This window comes from Sus scrofa, chromosome 9 (genome assembly GCF_054392235.1).
Source record: "Sus scrofa isolate SSC_HxYL_T2T_F1_AM1 chromosome 9, Sscrofa_HxYL_maternal_Yorkshire_Landrace_v2.0, whole genome shotgun sequence".
Lineage (NCBI taxonomy): Eukaryota > Metazoa > Chordata > Mammalia > Artiodactyla > Suidae > Sus > Sus scrofa.
This window is the reverse complement of record NC_139391.1, coordinates 45,790,066-45,812,082: the sequence shown is the minus strand read 5'-3', so window position 1 is coordinate 45,812,082 and position 22,017 is coordinate 45,790,066. Positions and strand designations below refer to the sequence as shown.

General features: G+C 42.9%; 2 protein-coding genes across 3 annotated transcripts in view; both read right to left on the bottom strand.

Annotated features, from left to right (window-relative positions):
- Positions 1-21,514, bottom strand: part of UBE4A (ubiquitination factor E4A) — a 43,671-nt gene extending 22,157 nt beyond the window's left edge. Inside the window, 10 exon segments of one of the 2 annotated variants that reach the window (NM_001244872.1) lie at positions 1,110-1,230; positions 2,645-2,978; positions 3,888-4,079; positions 4,286-4,488; positions 4,730-4,889; positions 6,118-6,270; positions 7,908-8,020; positions 8,587-8,760; positions 14,092-14,253; positions 21,441-21,514. In NM_001244872.1, coding sequence (NP_001231801.1) covers positions 1,110-1,230; positions 2,645-2,978; positions 3,888-4,079; positions 4,286-4,488; positions 4,730-4,889; positions 6,118-6,270; positions 7,908-8,020; positions 8,587-8,760; positions 14,092-14,212 — 1,571 coding nt within the window. In that variant the 5' untranslated portion in view covers positions 14,213-14,253; positions 21,441-21,514. 2 annotated transcript variants of the gene reach the window in all.
- IL10RA (interleukin 10 receptor subunit alpha) overlaps positions 1-22,017 on the bottom strand; it is a 926,736-nt gene that overhangs the window by 552,893 nt on the left and 351,826 nt on the right. The gene's annotated exons all lie outside the window — the stretch shown is intronic.

The window sequence follows — 22,017 nt, the reverse complement described above, 5'->3', positions numbered from 1 at the left end:
CAGCAACACCAGATCCTTTACCCCACTGTGCTGGGCTGAGAATTGAACCGGAACCTCTGCAGTGACCTGAGTGGCTGCAGTCAGATTCTTAACCCACTGCATCATAGTGGGAATGCCAACATTTCTTTAATTTTGTCAATTTTGTCTCTATGCCACAGAGTAGAATCTTCTCTTTTTTCAACAAGAGTAATGAGTAATGAAAATACAAGAGCAAATGTTAAATGAAAACAATTTCACTTTCACAGATGTCAAAAAGAAGATAGTAATTTAAAATTTTCCAAGTTGAGAGAAAATTACTAGTGTTTATTTTAATTTTAAAAAGTTTAACAGGTCAGGAGTTCCCATTGTGGCTCAGGGGAAACAAAATGACTAGCATCCATGAGGATGCAGGTTTGATCCCTGGCCTTGCTCAGTGGGTTAAGGATCCAGTGTTGCCGTGAGCTGTGGTAAAGGTTGAAGACTTGGCTCGGATCCTGCGTTACTGTGGCTGTGGTGCAGGCCAGCAGCTACATCTCTGATTTGACCCCTAGCCTGGGAATCTCCATATACTGCAGGTGTGGCCCTTAAAAAAAAAAAAAAAAAAAAAAAAAAAAAAAAAAAAAAAAGACAAAAAAGTTTAACAGGTCAAAAATTAAAAATAAATTCAAGGGCGTTCCCATCGTGGCGCAGTGGTTAACGAATCCGACTAGCAACCATGAGGTTTCGGGTTCGATCCCTGCCCTTGCTCAGTGGGTTAATGATCCGGTGTTGCCGTGAGCTGTGGTGTAGGTTGCAGACTCGGCTCGGATCCTGCGTTGCTGTGGCTCTGGCGTAGGCCAATGGCTACAGCTCCGATTCGACCCCTAGTCTGGGAACCTCCATATGCCGAGGGAGAGGCCCAAGAAATAGCAAAAAAGACAAAAAAAAAAAAAAAAAAAAAAAATTCAAGTTATAGGGACGAAGTCAATTCATGCAGACACAAATAAATGCGCATAATGCTCTCTTCCTACTAGATCCAAATGTGAACCTTCAGAATTAAGTGAGACTATACCTATATAAAGATTCACTTGCAATCTTCTGGTTATCAACACAACTAAATAGTTCTTTCCCAATGGCATCAGAGGAGTTACCTGTGAAATCCCAAGTACAAGGTGTACTCTGTCAGGACAAGGTTCTCTGTAACGAGGTTGTAGTTCTGGGGAAATTTTGGCTCCTGCACAGCTGGGATCAAACAGGTTTCTTTGTCCAAACCTCGAAGAAGTTAAAAGGAAGAGTAAATGGCTTGCCACAGACATCCACTTTGGTCGCCAGTGTTTCCGCTCTCTAGTTCAACTTCCACCCTACCACCAGTGAATTAAGTAGTATCTTTTCTGGGGGTATGGCAAACATGTCCAGGGTGTGTGGAAGTTCCCAGGCCAGGGATCAAACCTGAGTCACAACTCTAACTAGAGTCACAGCAGTGACAATGCTGGACCCTTAACCTGGGGAGCTATCAGGAAACTCCCATGTGATATCTTCTTAAAAACCAATCTTGTCACACTCCTACTCTTCTGTCTAAAAATGTATTTTGATTTCTGTCTATAGCAATTCAGTTAAATCTCTTTAGCTTGACCATGAAATCACCAAAAAATGAAAAGGAATGAGATAACTCTATAGATTTTTCCAGGGGATAGAGATAATAGATTATATGCTTCTTATTTTGTGCTTTTCTGTATTTAAGATTATTTACTCTTGAGCATGTGTTACTTTCATAATTTACAGAAGGATTATGAAATTGGGAAGAAATACATCAAAATTAAGAGTGATTCATTCTGAGCGGTAGAATGAGTGATTTATTTTCTTTCCACTTCTCTGTATTGTTTGCGTTTTCTCCAATTTGGCTCCAATATCCTTCTTCCCCAGACTTATTTCCTGCCAATTCCCATAACCCCTACCCCACTTTCTCCTTGCTCTAGTCACACTGGACTTCTCACTGCTCCTTAGTTACGACTTTCCATAGCTCTGTGCTTTCATCCTTGTGATTCTCTCTATATAAAGGGACTCTTGCTCCCTGGCTTGATAAACCAAACTCACTTTTCAAGACTCAGCAATAAAGACTTACTTCCAACTTCTGTAGACTTCACCGTTTACTCCTTCCTGTGCTCCTATAGCTTAGTCCTATACCATATTCTGATGATCTGTTAACATATCTGCTTTATTCTGGAGACTTTGAGTTCAAAAGGGACAGGGATTGTGCTTTATTCATTTTTATAAAGAATGAATCCATGAATAAATGAATATCCAAGTCTGAAAACTTTAGAGAGGTCTCATTAAAGCACAACATCTAGGAGTTCCCACTGTGGCTCAGCAGAAATAAACCAAACTAGTATCCAAGAGGATGTGGGTTTGATTTCTGGCCTCACTTAGTGGGAAGATGTGGCATTGCTGTGGCTGTGGCTGGCAGCTGCAGCTCTGATTCGACCCCATATGCTGCAGGTGTGGCCCTAAAAAGCAAAAAAAAAGAAAAGTTTGTTTTCTTAAAATTTGTGATAGCTTTTCGTTCTGCCTCATCCTCAGGAGGCACCTTTGTGAAAAAGGATAAGGAAGTGAATGCCTTAGATGTTAGATACACACACACACACACGCACACACACACCCCTGTTTTGAGAAGACCAGCTCCCCCTACCTCTCATGTGTACATTTTTTATTTTTCGTTCTTCATCATTCAACTCCTTCAGAGCACAGTAAGTGGGATTAAAGGTGAGGAGCCGAGAGGATCTGGGTTTGCAAAATGGCTGGCACAGCTTCAGGAGAGCAGCACCCAGATTCAGAAAGAAGGCATCCGAGGCATACATTTGGAAGAAGATTTCTGGCATCTGATTGGCCCAAATCTTGGTGCGGCCTGCATTTGCATGCAAACAGTTTCCAAGCCAGGACAAGATACAGTGTTTGGTTTCTGGAGAGAGCTGGAGTAAGTTCTTCAGCATCTGGTAGATCTTTTCATGGAACCGAGCCATGAACTGTTTAACCAGAAAACACAACCACAGAACATTCTGGTTTCACAATCCTAATATTTGTAACTCCCAAACCTTAGCCACTGGCAATTTCCACAACTACACAAATTCTAATCTTGTCTCACTCTTCCTGTACCTTACCCCCCATTTCTGATTAAATTTTTTTTTTCCCTGGACATTTGTAAGAGATTTCCTGATGACCTGCCTAACTGATAGCATTTGCATAACATTAGAATAGAGGTTGGTAAACGTTTTCTGCAGAGGGCCAGATGATAAATATTTTCAGCTTTGGATGCCATATGGTCTCTGTAGCAACTATTCAACTCTACCACTGTGACAGGAAATCAAGCCATAAACAACATATATACACATGGGCATGGTTGTATTCATGGTTGTAAACAAAATCATTTACAAAAACAGGTGGCAGGCTGGACTTGGCCACTGCTATAATTTGCCAATCCCTGCTTTAGAAAGTTATGATGAGAGATTTAAATTGTCCCCAAGGTATATGTCGGCCAGACCTCTACCAGAATTTATGCTAATAGAGAAGACGTAAGTGGAAGGAGGAAAAGGAAAAAAAATGATTGGTTTACAAGCTGGCCTTTAGTCATAAGATTTTAGGAGCTAAAGTTATACGAAACAGCTTGGTGAGAAAAACAAGGATTAAGAGGGGACAGCTGTGCCACTGCAGAGGGCAAAGAATAGTAGCAGCTTATACTTAAACTGCACAAAGGTTTATCTTCTGCTCTTAGTGCATGTAAAAAGAAGGCAACTTCTTTACATGATTGTGGTAGAGAGCCACCAGACCAATCTGCTCCCCACAGTGGCTCAAGCAGCCTTATCTGCATCTGCTCTCTGAAGAAACAATGCTTAATCTAAGAGCCAGGGCTGGGATACACCGGTAAACAGTTCCACCTGATGAATATTGGCCTCCTGTACTTTGATCTCCTGGGGACTGGAACGAGATGGATTCAGGAAGTATCCATGATTTTCTACCACACCCGGAGTCTTTAATAAGCAGGAAATATTCAGGATTACTCCCAGCAAGGTCTTCTGGTACATCTGTCCATTATTAGGGTCCTTGGGCTGAATGTATTCTACAAAAACCTGTAGGAGAAGACAAGTCCTACTTATTTGGCTATATGATGAGATTAAAATGATAGGATGAAAGGGCTTCAAAGAGTTAAGACTATGCAACAACCAAAGTATCTTTCTCTTATTCAACAGGTAATATTACATTGCCCTCAGGACAGGGAAACATAAAGTTATTAAGCGTCCAACTTAACTGACTATATATGAGCTTTCAGACCTACCTTTGCCATATCCTTTTGCCTAGTAAAATAGAGAAGAATGTCCAGATATGCATACAACAGGATCTGGCAGAGGTCTAGATCTTTTATTCGGCCCAATAAAATATCAAACACTGGAATCATGACTTCTGAAAATGTTCGAACTTCCTCATCCAGTATCAAGGCTCCGATGATCTCATCCAGAAATTCAGCTACACTTTCAAAATCTGATAGGAGACAAATGAGAGAAAGAAGACCATAGGAGTTTTTATATGCCTTTACACACGACTCTTTACTCTTCTGATACTTCTGATAATTCTACTGGTATTCAACCCCAAAGGTCAAGGTGAGTTCTCGTCCTTAATTTAGGCAGTATCATATTGGATCTGAAGCTTTCTAATGCAATTACAGGAATATAAAACTTGGAAATCAAATGTAGAAGTTCACAGATCTTGCTTATGTACTCACGGCCTCCTAGGATGGCTTCCAACATCAAATCTACCAGTTGCTCGTGGATGTTTTGGTCAACATAGATCTCTGGGGTGAGGAGAACCGTTCGGGTATTGGACACAGTGAGATTCCTGCACTGCACTGCAAAGGGTAGCAGGTTCTCTGGAACTTTGGTAATCTGGGAACAGCATGAAGAAGACAGGGAAGAGACTAGCTCTGTGACCTGGCACAAGGGAGGACATAGCAAAAAAAATAGAAAAGACATATCTGATCCAAAATAATATTGCTTTCCTCTGGATGCTTGAAAAGCCATGAGAATTCATTCTTTGGTTTAAGGAATTACCTGTTAGAATTCCAATGCTGGGAGTTCCCGTTGTGGCACAGTGGAAATGAATCCGACTAGGAAACATGAGGTTGTGGGTTGGATCCCTGGCCTTGCTCAGTGGGTAAAGGATCCAGTGTTGCTGTGAAGTGTGGGATCACAGACATGGCTTGGATCTGGCCTTGCTGTGGCTGCAGCGTAGGCTGGCAACTGTAGCTCTGATTAGACCCCTAGCCTGGGAACCTCCATATGCTACAAGTGAGGCCCTAAAAAGCAAAAAAAAAAAAAAAAATTCCAATGCTGGAAGTGACCAAGGTTAGTCTACTCTGTTATTTACACCTCAGTGGAAATGAATTTATCAGACCTTTAACAATTTTTTAAATTACTTTGTTCTATTTTTTTTAAGAGAAAACAATACACATTTATTATTTGATACTACTATGGCCAAAAGCTCAAAATCAGTTTTACTGGGCCAAAGTCAAGGTGTCAAGTCAAAGTCAAGGTGCAGGGATGCACTCCCCCAGAGGCCCTAAGGGAGAATCCTTTCCTTGCCTCTGCCAGCTTCTGGCAGCTGACTGCATTTCTTGGTTTGCAGCTGTATCACTCCAGTGAACTTCTGTGTGTGTCATACTGCCTTCCTCCTTTTTTGGATCAGATTTTTTTTTTTAAGTGCTGCACCCATGGCATGTGGAGGTTCCCAGGCTAGGGGTCTAATTGGAGCTACAGCTGCTGGCCTACACCAGACACAGCAACATCAGATTCGAGCTGTGTCTGCGACCTACACCACAGCTCATAGCAACATTGGATCCTTTATCCACTGAGTGAGGCCAGGGATCGAATCCAAAACCTCATGGTTCCTAGTTGGATTTCTGTTGTGCTACGATAGGAACTCCAGGAGGAACTTATTAATTGGGGAGAAGGGTGGACCCCAATCCACAGGAAGGAAAAACTAAAACTTTAGAAGACAAACCAATAGTGCCTCTGATATCCAGTTCCAAATATACTATGATGTATATCTCTGGTTTCTGCGCTAAAGTCATACCCAAGAGAACAATACAGTATTCAGTAAGGATTATTCTATTACCTCTTCCTTGGCTCTTTGGAAGCAGGAATAAAGGTAACAAAAAATGTGCCTCTCCCCTGCATCTCGATCAGCAGAGAGATTCAACGTTGTAGAAGAAGTCATGTTAATCAAGTGGTTGCCTGGATCTTGAAGTAATAAGCGAGTGAAGACAGCCTATTAGAAAAACAAAAATATCAAACCATTACAAAATTAATTTTCAAAACTTTTATTTATTTTTAGGTATAGTTGATTATAACGTTGTGTTAGTTTCAGGTTTACAGCAAAGTGATTCAGTTAAATATCCATTCTTTTTCAGATTCTTTTCCATTGCAGGTTACTGAAAGATATTGAATATATAGTCTATTTATTTTATGTACAGTGGTGTGTATCCATTAATCCCAAACTTCTAATTTATTCCCACCCCCCGACTGTAAAGTTAATTTAGAACATCAAGATGTAAACAATAATTTCAACACAGGTTATTATGAGAATCACAGGACATAAAGGGGAAAAAAGGGCCCAGGGGCTCATTACTTTAGAAAATATTACATATACTGAGGTACTTGTCTATATAGGTTATCCTAACCAAGGTTAATTGTCTAGCATAGCCCCTAACATAGAGCATGCATTAAAAGAATACTTGTTCACTGGTGTGGAGAATCAGATATTAAACTTAAATGTGATTGGAGTTCTTGTTGTGGCTCAGTGTAAACGAACCTATTATCCATGAGAATGCAGGTTTGATCCCTGGACTCACTCAGTGGGTTAAGGATCCAGCATTGCTGTGTGCTGTGGTGTAAGTAACAGTCACAGACGTGGCTTGGATCTGGCATTGCTATGGTTGTGGTGTAAGCCGGTGGCTACAGCTCCGATTCAACCCCTAGCCTGGGAACCTCCATATGCTACAGGTGCACCCCTAAAAAGACAAAAAAAAAACCCCACAAAAAACCACAAAACAAAGAAACCCCCCAAAACCAAAAAAACATGTGAAATCTACTCTGTGTGACTGCTGACCTCAGACTTTAAAGATAAAGATAATTTAAACATATAAAGTTAAACAAGTTGCCAAGAGACTTCCCTACCAAACTTTCATTCCTTTAATGTTGATTAGACACCTATAAGGTAAAAATGCACTGTTTTGGAGTTCCGTCGTGGCTCAGTGATAACAAATCCAACTAGGAACCATGAGGTTGCGGGTTCGATCCCTGGCCTTGCTCAGTGGGTTAAGGATCCAGTGTTGCCGTGAGCTGTGCTGTAGGTTGCAGATACGGCTCAGATCCCGCATTGTTGTGGCTCTGGCATAGGCCAGTGGCTACAGCTCCGATTAGACCCCTAGCCTGGGAAACTCCATGTGCCACCGGAAGCGGCCCTAGAAAAGTCAAAAAAACAACAACAAAACACAAAACAAAACAAAACAACAACAACAAAAGCACTGTTTTGATTTTGGAAAAGATAAAAAGAAAGCGATGGGCCTTGTCCTTGATAAATCAATGTCTTTAGGAGAGAGAAACAAGTATATAAGAAGCCACTACATGAGACAGGAGGAGACAATTCCCATAAGAGATGCAGAGAGAGATTACCATAGGAGACCAGAGGAGAAAACACAACTCCTACTGGCCTAACTCTGTAAACAGGATAGTATTTTAAATGGGTCTTAAAGGATGGGCAGATTTGTCACCATGGTAGACGAGAAGGTTCCAAAAGGGTAAGAGACAGAGCTACGTAAAGCCATGGTTGGAGAAAGGTGAGCACTGTTCACCTGCATGGCTAATTTTGGCTGAAGGCTCATGGTAGGAACAGAAGAATGGTACCTGCTCTACGTTGTTCATATCAAGCCAGTCCTGATCTTCCAGGTCTACTGCCATTTCTTCCAAATACACACAACGGCTGGGGATGCCATTCCCACTTTTCAGGCTTGGGTCACCTGGGAAATGGTTTTAATCCCGTAGGTTAAGGTTAATGCTTCTGTTTTATACAGACAATTGATCTTGACAGCATTTCTCTTAAACTCGGGTACTATTGGAATGATCTCGACACACGAAACAGTATTTATAGATCTTTTTCCCCTCCAAAGAACATGGACTTTGTTATAAATCTAATATCATGACATTTAAAGAGTAAAATCCCAGACATCAGCACTAACTTTCGGGGTTTAACTACAGAAGGACACAGAAAAGCACTACCTGAACCTTTCTGGGGCTTTCGTCTAAATGTTTAGGTCACCTCTGAGAAGAAAGTGGATTTGGCTACCATTCCCAATTCCCTTTTAAGGTGGTAAAGACAGTAGCTACATGGCCCAGTAAGTATCAAAATAGGAATAAAAGTTGTATCTGTGTCAAAACCTGCTTTAGATCCATCAAAATCATCACTGAAATATAAACTGTGTTCCTGAGTTTGTTTAACCCATACAATAAGTGTCTAAGAATAAGTCCCTAGTCTAAGCAAGAAGGGCAGAGTAATGAATAGACTGGCTGCAAATCTGTAACTTACTGTTGTCCAGAGTAATGAGGAAGATCCTTTGGATCATGTGATTGATGTTGAGTTGCTCACATATTTCCTGCTGTGAACGGAATGAGCGGCTAATCTCAGCCACGGAGTAATCAAATTCATCCAGGCTCTCTGACACACTATTATCTGAGTCATCCGGGCTGGCTGGGAGTTCATCTGCCAGAAAATGTAAGCCGTTAACAGTTACAATCCTTCTTTAAGAGAAAACCAAGTACATACAGTAAATATAACCAAGAGGAGTATAATTTTGAATGTTAAGTTAACCATCCAATGGGTGAACATCTCGAGGCAGGCAACATTTTTTTTTTTTTTTTAAATTGAGGTATCATTGACATATAATATTAGTTTCAGTGTGAAACACGATCCAATGTTTGTATATTGTGAAACAATCACCAAGATAAAGATCACCACAATAAATCGTTAATATTTGTCACCATACACAGCAAGAAAAAAATTTTTTTTCTTGTGATAACTTTTAAGATTTACTTTCTTAGCAACTTTCGAATACACAATATAGTCTTTTGGGGGTAACTTTTTCTCATTAAAAAAAATTTTGTTTTCTTTTTAGGGCCACACCTGAGGCATATGGAGGTTCCCAGGCTAGGGGTCAAATTGGAGCGACAGCTGCCGGCCTACACCACAGCCACAGCAACGCAGGATCTGAGCTGTGTCTGTGACCTACACCACAGCTCATGGCAACACTGGATCCTTAACCCACTGGACCGAGGCCAGGGATTGACCCCGAAACCTCATGGTTACTAGTAGGACTCATTTCCACTACACCACAACGGGAACTCCTTTCTCATTTAAAAAAATTTTATTTTATGGAGTTCCCGTCATGGCTCAGTGGTTAACGAATCCAACTAGGATCCATGAGGATGCAGGTTCGATTCCTAGCCGCTCAGTGGGTTAAGGATCTGGTGTTGCCATGAGCTGTGGTGTAAGGCTCAGATCCTATGTTGCTGTGGCTGTGGCGTAGGCCAATGGCTATAGCTCCGATTTGACCCCTAGCCTGGGAACCTCCATATGCCTCAGTGTGGCAGGTATGGTACCAAAAAGCAAAAAAAAAAAAAAAAAAAAGAAAAAAAAAGAAAAATTTTATTAAGGTATAGTTGATTCACAATGTTGTATTGATTTCTGCTGTGCAGCAAAGCGATTCAGTTATACATATACACACATCCATTCTTTTTTTCAGATTCTTTTCCGGTACTGGTTGTCACAGAATACTGAGTAGAGCTCCCTGTGCTATATAGCAGATTGCTATTGATCATCTATTCCATATACATATGCCCATCCCAAACCCAAGCCATCCCTCCTCCACCAACTATGCAATAGTTTTGTTAACGACCGTCGCCAGGCTGTTCATTGTATCCCCATGACTTATTTCCTTTAGAAGTTTGTACATTTTGATCCCCTTTACCCATTTGCCTACTTCCCACCTCCCGCTTCTGACACCCACCAGGGCTGTATCTATGAGCTTTATTTATTTATTTACTTATTTATTATTTGTCTTTTGTCTTTTTAGGGCCGCACCCATAGCACATGGAGGTTCCCCAGCTAGGGGTTGAATGGGAGCTACAGCTGCCGGCCTACACCACAGCCACAGCAACGCCAGATCCAAGCCATGCCTTCGACCTACACCACAGCTCATGACAACGCTAGATCCTTAACCCACTGAGCGAGGCCAGGGATTGAACCCGCAACCTCATGGTTCCTAGTCGGATTCGTTAACCACTGCACCACGATGGGAACTCCCCCTTTGCTTTTTTTCTATAGCAGCTTAAATGGGAACCTCTGAGAATGGCATTCATGCTGAAGGGACAAATAAGTAGTGTTTACTAAAAGCCACACACAAATCTACAGACAAAACGGTTACTCTGAAAGTACAGGCAATATTCTCAGAAGCAAGAGTTGCTTCAGTGTGGTGAGTTTAGTAAAAGTGAAGCTCAATAATGGAGGCCAAAGGTTTTGGCAGAGTACTAACTATTGGTGGAAAACAGGTTAGACCTGGTGTCCTGACAAACTCAGTGTAAACAAACCATGATGGTGAGGTGCCAAAATCATGACAGTGGGGCATGCACCTGATTCGTCCCCACCACTTGATGTCTGCAGTGCTCCCAACTCTAGCCAGCCTTATGTCTGTTTACAGCCAGGACAAGCCTTCTGTCACTCTACTCCTATACCATTCAGTTCTCCTTTGAATTCCAAGAGTGACGTGTGCTGATTAGCAAAATTTCCCTCAGCCACATACTTAAAAAATTTTATTTCCTCATTTCCTTATTTTTCCAATTCCTCTCTATTTTTAAATTTTTATTTATTTATTTTTTGCTTGTTAGGGCCACACTGGCAGCATACGGAAGTTCCCAGGCTAGGGGTCAAATCGGAGTTGCAGCTGCTGGCCTGCACCACAGCCACAGCAACACTGAATCCTTAATCCACTGAGCAAAGCCAGGGATTGAACCCGCATCCTCATGGATACTAACTGGGTTTGTTACCACTAAACCTCAATGGGAACTTCCTACTTTCTCACTTTCTATTTTCTTCTACAATCTCTTAATTTAAGGTTTCCCATTCTGAGCCTGTCTTAGAAACCTAGAAGAGGAGTTCCTGTTGTGATTCAGTGGTAATGAACTCGACTAGTACCCATGAGTTAGTGGGTTCGATCCCTGGCCTTGCTCAGTGGGTTAGGAATCTGGCGTTGCCGTGAGCTGCAGCGTAGGTCACAGACGTGGCTAAGATCTGGCACTGTTGTGGCTGTGACACAGGCTGGTAGCTGTAGCTCCGATTCAATCCCTAGTCTGGGAACGTCCATATGCCACAGGTGGGGCCCTGAAAAGAAAAAAAAAAGAGAAAAAAAGAAATCTGGGAGAGATTTCAGAGACAGAGACTCAATCAGAGCTGTCTCTTTCTCTTTTTTTTTTTCCTTTTTAACTATTTTTTGGGCCGCTCCCGCCGCATATGGAGGTTCCCAGGCTAGGGGTCTAATCAGAGCTGTAGCCACCGGCCTACGCCAGAGCCACAGCAACGCGGGATCCCAGCTGCGTCTGCAACCTACACCACAGCTCATGGCAACGCCGGATCGTTAACCCATTGAGCAAGGCCAGGGACCAAACCCGCAACCTCATGGTTCCTAGCCGGATTCGTTAACCACTGCGCCACGATGGGAACTCCAGAGCTGTCTCTTTTTGTCACATTAAAAAGTCAATATTACATGGCAATCCCACTGTGGCATAACAGGATCAGATGGCATCTCTGCAGCACCAGGATGCAGGTTCGATCCCAGGCCTGGAACAGTGGGTTAAAGGATCCATTCTCAGAGGTTCCCTTTTAAGTTGCCATAGCTTCAGTGCAGATCACAACTGTGGCTTGGATCTGATACCTGGCCTAGGAACTCCATATACTGCAAGGCAGCCAAAAAAGAAAAAAAACAAAAACAAAAAGAAAAAAGTTGGTATTACATGTATTTCTCCCTTGTTTCACCCATCACTCTGTCTACTACTCATCCGTCTTGCCCTTACTTCCTTTTTATTCAATCCTAACCAGAGAGCAAGGCCAGAACTTAGCTCTGTATCCGAACAATTCTGAAACACACAAAATAAAGGAAAAATATAAATATTTTCCCTAAAAATAAAAACACTATTATTCTGGAGTTCCTGTCATGGCTCAGTGATAACCAATCTGACTAGTATCCCTGAGGATATGGGTTTGATCCCTGGTCTTGCTCAGTGGATTAAGGATCCAGCACTGCCGTGAGTTGTGGTGTAGGTAACAGATGTGGCTCAGATCCCACATTGCTGTGGCTGTGGTGTAGGCTAGCAGCTGCAGCTCAGATTCTATCCCTAGCCTGGGAACCTCCGTATGCCAAGGGTGTGGCCCTAAAAAGCAAAAATAAAACAAAACAAAACAAAATCCCAAAACCCACTATTATTCTTTTTTGAGGGAGGAGAAGGGGAACAATTTCTGGCTTGAAAAATTGTGAATAATCTCATAAGACTAAGACATCTGAGAACCATCATCCTAACTCTTCCAGTCCATATATTACCTTATAGAAGAAAGCTAGACTTGATTTTAATTTTGGTCCCAGATGAGGAAAATCATTTTTCTGATTAATGAGATATTATTCTAATTATTTTCACATTAAGATTAAGGCTAAGATTGTCTTAGAAATCGGTTTTAAAAGCAGTATGTTATGAAAACTGGTCACTCCATGGAATGGAAGAAGCATTTCACTTGAGATAGACTCTGAAACACTGGGATTGAAAACAAATCTTATTTACTGAGAACAAATCTTATTTATGGGACAAAAAGCTTTTATAATTCTTCCTTCAACACATCTGCTTTCTATAGCTGCATGTGACATGCTTTCTATACCTACGACTGTAACCTCAGATTTAATATTTTTGTTAAATATCTTTCACTAGGTGATTTTTAAAATAAAATATCTTGGAGTTCCCATTGTAGCACAGCAGGAACAAATCCAACTAGGAACCATGAGGTTGCAAGTTCGATCCCTGGCCTCACTCAGTGGGTTAAGGATCTGGTGTTGCCATGAGCTGTGGTGTAGGCCAAAGATTCGGCTTGGATCCTGCGTTGCTGTGGCTGTGGTGTAGGCCAGCAGTTGGACCTCCAATTGGACCCCTAGCTTGGGAACTTCCATATGCTTTTTTTTTTTTAATTTAAAAATATATATTTATTAAAATGCGTCTTTCTTTTTCAATTCCCAAAGCTTCAGACCACCTTTCATCTGGCCCGTGAGGTACCTGAGTACAGACATTACAGTATACAGCAGTGATTTCCTCTCCTGGTACCACTTCTTTCCTTTTTTTTTTTTTAAAGTGAAAAGGTTCAAATATCTGAAGAGCCCTATCTAACTCTATAACATAATGCTTTGGTTTGATTACTTATTGCATCTTCAGTCGGTACCCCCTGTGGCTTACTCAGTGAATCATGTTTCCCCACCAGATTATGAGTGTGAACAGTAAGTAATAAATAGCATTAGTATTAGATGTTATTCCATATGCTGTGGGTGTGGCCCTAAAAAACAAAACAAAACAAAACAAAAACATCTCGACAGCTTTGGGATCTCAAATAGCATCTGTTATGATGGAACCACTTGTTATCTAGACTCTTTTTTTTTTTTTTTTTGGCAGGGGGATGGCGTGGGGGGTGGGGGCTGTGGCACATGGAGGTTTCCAGGCCAGGGGTCAAACCTTCGTCACAGCAGCCCCCCAGCTGCTGCAGTGACAACACTGAATCCTTAACCCACTACACCACAAGGGAACTTCTAGTCTCTTTTTATGGAAGGGGAAGGACAGGTAGGAGAAGACCCCCCAAACAAACAGACAACAAATACAAACAAATAAAAAACAACCACCAACTTTTGCTGTAAACTTAAATTCCAGTCACAATTAAGGACTCAAAGAATACTTAATTTGGGAAGACCCCATTCTAGGTCATCTCATCTGCTGCTATTGGCCCTCTACTTACCAGACTGCTGCTTCAGCTGCTCCTTTTGGATTGCTGCAAATTGCTTGGCATCAGCCAGGGAGCCAAAAAGAGCAGCAAAGGGGTTACTTGAAATGTTGTTGTTATTCTCCTGGTCTGTCATTTCACTTTAAAGTATCCTCCATCCAGACCTAGGGGGAGGGGCTATAGAAAGGCAGGTATTAGACACTGAAGAGCAGATAACACACCAGTTGCAATGTTACCATAGTTGTTTCTTTTCCCATGTCTTGAATATAATACACTTAAAAATGATATGGGTAATGCTTTTCAACTCTTGTTTCAACATTCAAGGAAATTTTGGTAGGTTACAAACCTACCACCTGGACAAGTTGGCCTGATTTGGGGGCAGCTAAAACCAAAAAGCATAAAAAATGTTCAGCTGGGGGAGTTTCTGTCGTGACTCAGCAGTTAAGGAATCTGACTAGCATCCATGAGGACACAGCTTTGATCCCTGGCCTTTCTCAGTGGGTTAAGGATCCAGCGTTACCGTGACCTGTGGTGTAGTCTGCAGATATGGCTCAGATCCTGCGTTGCTGTTGCTGTGGCATAGGTCAGCAGCTACAACTCTTGATTTGACCCCTAGCCTGGGAACCTCCATATGCCTCAGGTGTGGTCCCAAAAAGAAAAAAAAAAAAAAAAAGTTCAGCTGGAATGCATTCATATGTTGACATGTTTCTATCTGTTATACCTTTTAGAAACAGATTAAATGGAAAGAATTATTAAAGTCAAAGAGGAAACTCACCTACTTACCAATTGTTTTTTTTTGTGTGTGTGAGTGTGTGTCTTTTCAGGGCCGCATCCATGGCACATGGAGGTTCACAGGTTAGAGGTCTAATCAGAGCTGTAGCCACCAGCCTACATCACAGCCACAGCAACGCCAGATCCGAGCAGCATCTGCGACCTACACAGCTCATGGCAACACTGGATCCTTTACCCACTGAGTGAGGCCAGGGATCGAACCAGCAACCTCATGCTTCCTAGTCGGATTTGTTTCCACTGTGCCACAAAGGGAACTCCCTATCAATTGTTAACAACAACATGGCACTAAAAATAATGTGACAAAAACTATAGACTTCCCATAAATCTCTAGGCTGGTCGACTACTTCTCATCACAAGCATGAGGTGGCACTTGCTCAGGCTTCTGTGACTTTTTTTTTTTTTTTTTTTTTTTTTTTATTTTTTTTTTTGTCTTTTGTCTTTTGTTGTTGTTGTTGTTGCTATTTCTTGGGCCGCTCCCGCGGCATATGGAGGTTCCCAGGCTAGGGGTTGAATCGGAGCTGTAGCTACCGGCCTACGCCAGAGCCACAGCAACGCAGGATCCGAGCCGCGTCTGCAACCTACACCACAGCTCACGGCAACGCCGGATCGTTAACCCACTGAGCAAGGGCAGGGACCGAACCAGCAACCTCATGGTTCCTAGTCGGATTCGTTAACCACTGCGCCACGACGGGAACTCCAGGCTTCTGTGACTTAAGAGTTGCAGCTGGGAATTCCTCAGCTACACAGAAACTAAATATAAGTCTGTATGTCAGATGTGAAACTGCAAAATGAGAAGCATATCAGGGCATATTCTCTCTTTTTTTTAGGGCTGCATCTGCAGCATATGGAAGTTCCCAGACTACGGGTCAAATTGGAGCTGTAGAGAGCTGCGGATCTACGCCACAGCCACAGCAATGGTGGATGAGAGCCACATCTGTGACCTACACCGAAGCTCACGGCAACACCAGATCCTTAACCCACTGAGGGAAGCCAGGGATTGAACCTGCACCCTCACAGAGACAACACTGGTTCTTAATCCACTCAGCCACAATGGAAACTCCTTAAATCTATATTAAGCAATCTATCTCTACTTCTAGGCTTACAACTACTGATGTTTGTTCCCCTAAAAACTAAATGGTCTTTGCTTAATTCTATATTTAACCTTCACCATTTATCTGTTTTTATTATACTGAAGAAACACAAATTCCTAATGTGTAATATGAAGTAGATATATACCTTAAAGGTACTTAGGAACTGATTGAGCCTGCACTTGTACTCTTCTGATTACATTTTCTCATTCAAAGGCCAAGGGGCCTCAGGGGCACAATGGGATGAGAAGAGTGCCCTGAAAGGCTTTCTTCCCTTTCTGATATTTTAAGGTGACAGCATGGACATAGAACCCTGAAAAGGGTAGGAAGAGACAAATGGTATGAATATTATGCTTACAAGGATACTGTACTGCTATAAGGACAGAGGCCTTAGAAGGAGTGAGGTCAGGGGTACACATGTAGGAGGAAAAAAGAATATTGGGCCTACCTTCAGAGTAACTGACTGAGTTAAAACTGCTTACAGAATCATACTACCAAACGCTAATGCAAGTCAGAAAAGTTATCCGTATTTTTTAGAGGAAGAGAGACTCTAACATTTCTAGACAATTCTGGGGGCATTCCTACAAGCTGCTTCATACGCCTCTACAGTGTTTCCTGCATAAGAGCTAATGGCTTTTTAGCTATAATGACTGAGGAGACAGTCTAGTCTAACCAAGAATTGTGTCATTGTTAGCTGATCACCACCCTACCTCTATCCTGAGATACTCTGAAGTGCAGAGGAATATAAAAAGCATAGTAACCTTGGAGTTCCTGTCGTGGCGCAGTGGTTAACAAGTCCGACTGAGAACTATGAAGTTTCGATCCCTGGCCTTGCTCAGTGGGTTAGAGATCCAGAGTTGCCGTGAGCTGTGGTATAGGTTGCAGACGCGGCTTGGACCTCGCGTTGCTGTGGCTCTGGCGTTGGCCAGTGGCTATGGCTCCAATTAGATCCCTAGCCTGGGAACCTCCATATGCCACAGGAAGCAGCCCTAGAAAAGGCAAAAAGACAAAAAAAAAAAAAAAAAAAAAAAGCATAGTGACCTTTTATCATTTTTCTGTTTCCAAAACATCAACCTCTTTTTTTAACACTTACATTTTACATTTTTCCTTTGGAGATCCATCCCATTCCCAGTCTATGTGTTCAGAAGGAGATGACTCATCCACCAGCTCTAGGAATGGGCATATGAATCTGTCCTGGCCAAAGTGACTGATTCAGGAGTAGGCACAGACCTGAGCAAGGCCTATCAGAATCAATGAACACCAGCTTCTGTCCTTTGGCTAAATCTACAGAAAAGGGAACTCTTTTTTCACTGCTTGAGCTGTTAGGCTGGTTAAGAGGAACCTGGAGTTGCCATCTTTCCACCATCTAGAGAAGGCCTAGCCTAAAACTAAGCCAACATATAGGAAAAGAGATATGAGATGGAAAGAGAGTCTTCTAAGTTATAAATAAGCTGGCAGATTCCCCTACTTTGTGGGAGCCAGTTAAAATAAGTTTTTAAAAATACCCAATCCTAGGGAGTTCCCATTGTGGTGCAGCAGAAACAAATCTGACTAGTATCCATGAGGGTGTGGGTCTGATCCCAGGCCTCTCTCAGCGGGTCAAGGATCAGGCGTTGCTGTGAGCTAGGGTATAGGTTGCAGATGAGGCTCAGATCCCATATTGTTGTGGCTGTGGCACAGGCCAGCAGCTGTAGCTCTGATTCGACCCCTAGCCTAGGAACTTCCATTTGTTGCACCTGCAGCCCTAAAAAGAGGCGGGGTTGGGGTGGGGCTACAATTGTAAACAATTCAGATTCGTACAAAGGAGATGCATCACCTGCATCATCTATAAAGAAAGGAAGTAAGCTGAAAGCCAAGAATTAGAACATGACACAGACAGGCTCTTAAGATTATTAAAAAAGATAGGAGTTCCCGTCGTGGCGCAGTGGTTAACGAATCCGACTAGGAGCCATGAGGTTGCGGGTTCAGTCCCTGCCCTTGCTCAGTGGGTTAACGATCCGGCGTTGCCGTGAGCTGTGGTGTAGGTTGCAGACGCGGCTTGGATCCTGCGTTGCTGTGGCTCTGGTGTAGGCTGGTGGCTACGGCTCTGATTAGACCCCTAGCCTGGGAACCTCCATATGCCGCGGGAGCGGCCCAAGAAATAGCAAAAAGACAAAAAAAAAAAAAAATTATTAAAAAAGATAAAGAGGATTCATTATCATAAATGGTGTTATTACTTCCTTTCTCAATAATATACTGTCACTTATACAAAGCTAGCTTCCCAACATTTTATCTATATTAATAGGATTGATAAGTTTCTACATTGTATTTCTTTTATTTATTTATTTATTTATTTTGTCTCTTTGCTATTTCTTTGGGCTGCTCCCACAGCATGTGGAGGTTCCCAGGCTAGGGGTCGAATTGGAGCTGCAGCCTCCAGCCTACGCCAGAGCCACAGCAACGCAGGATCAGAGCCGCGTCTGCAACCTACACCACAGCTCACGGCAACGTCGGATCGTTAACCCACTGAGCAAGGGCAGGGACTGAACCTGCAACCTCATGGTTCCTAGTCGGATTCGTTAACCACTGCGCCACGATGGGAACTCCTACATTGTATTTCTAATGTAGCTCTTCTATCTTGCTAGAAGGTAAGCAGTTTGAGTATGGGTTCATATCTGATTATTTTTTCTTCTGTGTCTGGCATATTCCATGATCATGATCCCAAATTAATATATATTGAATGACTCAATCTTACATGTTGTTACTCCTGACCTCCTTGTAATCAATAGCAACACCCATAATCCTACTTCGAGGTAAGGTTTTTACTATTTGTCTTGGGTTGCAGTGGAAAGTCAAGCATGTATAGTATAGAGAATGGAAATAAATCTCTGTTGTCATCTCTACTGTCTGTCTTTCTGAAAAACAAAAAGGTTTTGTCTGCCTCACTAAGCTCATCTTTCTCATATGTAATTCAAATCGGTACAAAAATTGTTTTCATAGATAAAGAGCTAACACTGTGCAACTACCTATATGAAACTTTTATAGGGAAAGGGAGGACTGGTCATTTGATGGGAATCTTTGTAGAAATGTCGGTTTATTTATTTATTGTCTTTCATTTTAGGGCTGCACCTGTAGCATATGGAGGTTCCCAGGCTAGGGGTCCAATCAGAGCTGTAGTTGCCGGCCTACGCCACAGCCACAGCAATGTCAGATCTGAGCTGTGTCTGCAACTCGTGTCTGCAACTTACACCACAGCTCACTGCAATGCTGGACCCCCAACTCACTGAGTGAGGCCAGGGATCAAACTTGCATCCTCCTGGGTGTTAGTCAGATTCATGCTGCTGAGCCAGGATGGGAACACCAGAGATGTCAGTTTAGATTTGTTCAATGACCTCATAAATTTAAAGAGTGCATAGATGTCATCACTCCAAAAGAAAGGTCTAATAAAATGGAAACTTAACATTTTGTTTAATATTCAATGTCACTGGTAATCTATAATCTCCCATTTTCAACTGCCATACAGAGATAAAGCATTATCCTGTTGCCAGCCTTTGGTATGACACAACTACCAGTCTTTCTTTCTTTTTATGGCCACACCCACAGCATATGGAAGTTCCCAGGCTAGGGGGTCAAATGGGAGTTGCAACTGCAGGCCTACTCCACAGCCACAGCAATGCCAGATCTGAGCTGCATCTGTGACCTACTGTGGCAACACTGGATTCTTCACCCATTGAGTGAGTCCAGGGATCGAACGCGATTTCTCACAGAGACTATGTCCAGTTCTTAATCTGCTGAGCCGCAATAGGAATTCTGTAACAACTACCAATCCTTTTTTTTTTTGGTTTTGCTTTTTGGGGCCACACCTGTGGCATATGGAAGTTCCTAGGCTAGCGGTCAACTTGGAGCTGCAGTAGCCAGCCTACGCCAGTCACAGCAATGGATACGAGCCGCATTTGGGAACTACACCACAGCTCATGGCAATGCCGGATCCCTAACTCACTGAGCAAGGCCAGGGATCAAACCTGAATCCTCATGGATACTAGTCGGGTTTGTTTCCCCTGAGCTACAATAGGAACTCCACAACTACCAACCTATAGAAGCTTTTGGATTTTATCTTTAAATATGTTCCTTTTTTGTGTGTCTTTTTCAGGGCCACACTCTCGGCATATGGAGGTTCCCAGGCTACGGCTCTTATCGGAGCTGTAGCTGCCAGCCTACGACACAGCCACAACAATGCCAGATCCTTAGCCCACTGAGGGAGGCCAGGGATCGAACCTGTGTCTTCGTGGATACTAGTCAGATTCGTTTCTGCTGAGCCATGACCGGAACTCCCTAAATCCGTCCTCTTTAAAAACATGTTTCCCTCTGATACATGTGCTCCAAGAGTCTGTAATAGCTGTCTAGCCCAGTCCTACAAAATCCTTTCACTCTCCCCTGATTCAATCTTTTGTTTATAAGCAATACTGCTATCCCTTAAGGGCCACTGACAGCTTTTAAAGAGATGAGCGCACGTTTTAACATCGGACTTGATATTGCTTTTAAACAGAAATACTCGGAATACTTCACAAAACTGGGATTCTCAAAATCAAACTTTATTAAATCATACTCCATAAGGTCTAAGTTTCCTGGTGAGGTCAAACCAAAAAAGGAATTAAAAAAATATTTCATCACATGTTCCCCCTCCAATTACCCTTTCAGGCCTCTACTGTGGAAACAGATCCTTTGGTCACATCAGTCACATCGGCAAGCTAGAAGGAGCTCATCAAGTAGCAAAGCAGACAGTACTCCCTCCTGGGGCCCATTTTATCTCAGAAGGGCTCCCATGTGAGACCAAAATGGTCCATGCGAGTGAGACTAAACATTTTCTTGTTCTGGAAGCAAAAAACTGATCCCAAGGAGAAGATCCATCAAAAATAAGCTCCTGAGCTCTAGTTACTCAATTTTGCAAGTGCCTTCTAAACCCAGCTGCTGAGGGAGCAAGAAGCAGAGTGCCAGCAGAGTTTTGAGAGGTGAAATGATTGCTTGCCTTAAGAAATGTCAATACCCTGCCATATGTATTCAACTGGTTTGATTACCAGCCTATGACACAGCCGTAGGCTGTGCTTAATTTCCTCTTCTTTGGCACTTGGCTATCTGTTGTCTACTTTTTATATTTTATCCCTCCAGGTTCCATAAGGTATTCGCAGCATGGAGGGAGACCCACCCACTGGGCGCACGTTCTAGAGAAAGAAAGTCAAAATTAATGCAAGGCCAAGATTCCTGGCTTTTCCAGGAAGAGAATGGCCAAGGGGGCCAGAGAGGCCAGAAGCTAGAGCACTGTAAGGGGTTCCCAAAACAGTCAGGGTCGAAGTTCATGGAGGAGAAAGCCAGTGGTCAGGAAAGCACAGGTAAAAAGAATTTGAAAGAGCTAACAGTGCAGAGGTTTGGACTGGCATTCGACTAGAAGGAAAAAATTCCTCTGCAGCCTCAAAGGTTCCCCTCCCCTCCAGCTATTTTGTCTCTTACCAGAGCCAGAAGGGCCAGCAGCGACGACACGACAGAGTCTCAGTGGCCGAAGGGTTCCCACTTCCGACTCAGCACCGCAACCGGAACTTACATCATGACTAGGCGCCGTGCCTTGAGGAATCTCGTCTAGGCGCCGGAAACTGGGTGTGTCGCTCTGCGTTGGGAGCGGGCGCGCAAACATCCCCACGACGCATGCGCTGGCTGGCTGGGGCGGAGCGGAAGTAGCCGGAAGTGGCGTTAGGGCGGTGTCCGGCGGGTAGTGGCAGGCTTATGGGTGAGCTGCAAGGCAGGTGTTTTGAAGCTTCACGGAGTATGAGACGGGTCTCCGAAATCCGTGTATGGGTGACAGATATGACTTGGTAAACCCTGGCTCTGCTCTAGGCCACTGTGGGCTTCTTTCTATTTTTCCCATTAGCCTTAGGCTTTTTTGAAGCAGCTTCTGTACTTTTTATAAATTATTATCTGTGAAGCAGTTAACAGTAGTAATAACAGTAACTGAAAGTTGTGAATTCTTTTTAGGTGCCAGGCAATGTGTTCTTGTAAAGTGGAGACGATATACATCCTCAAGGTTGCCTCG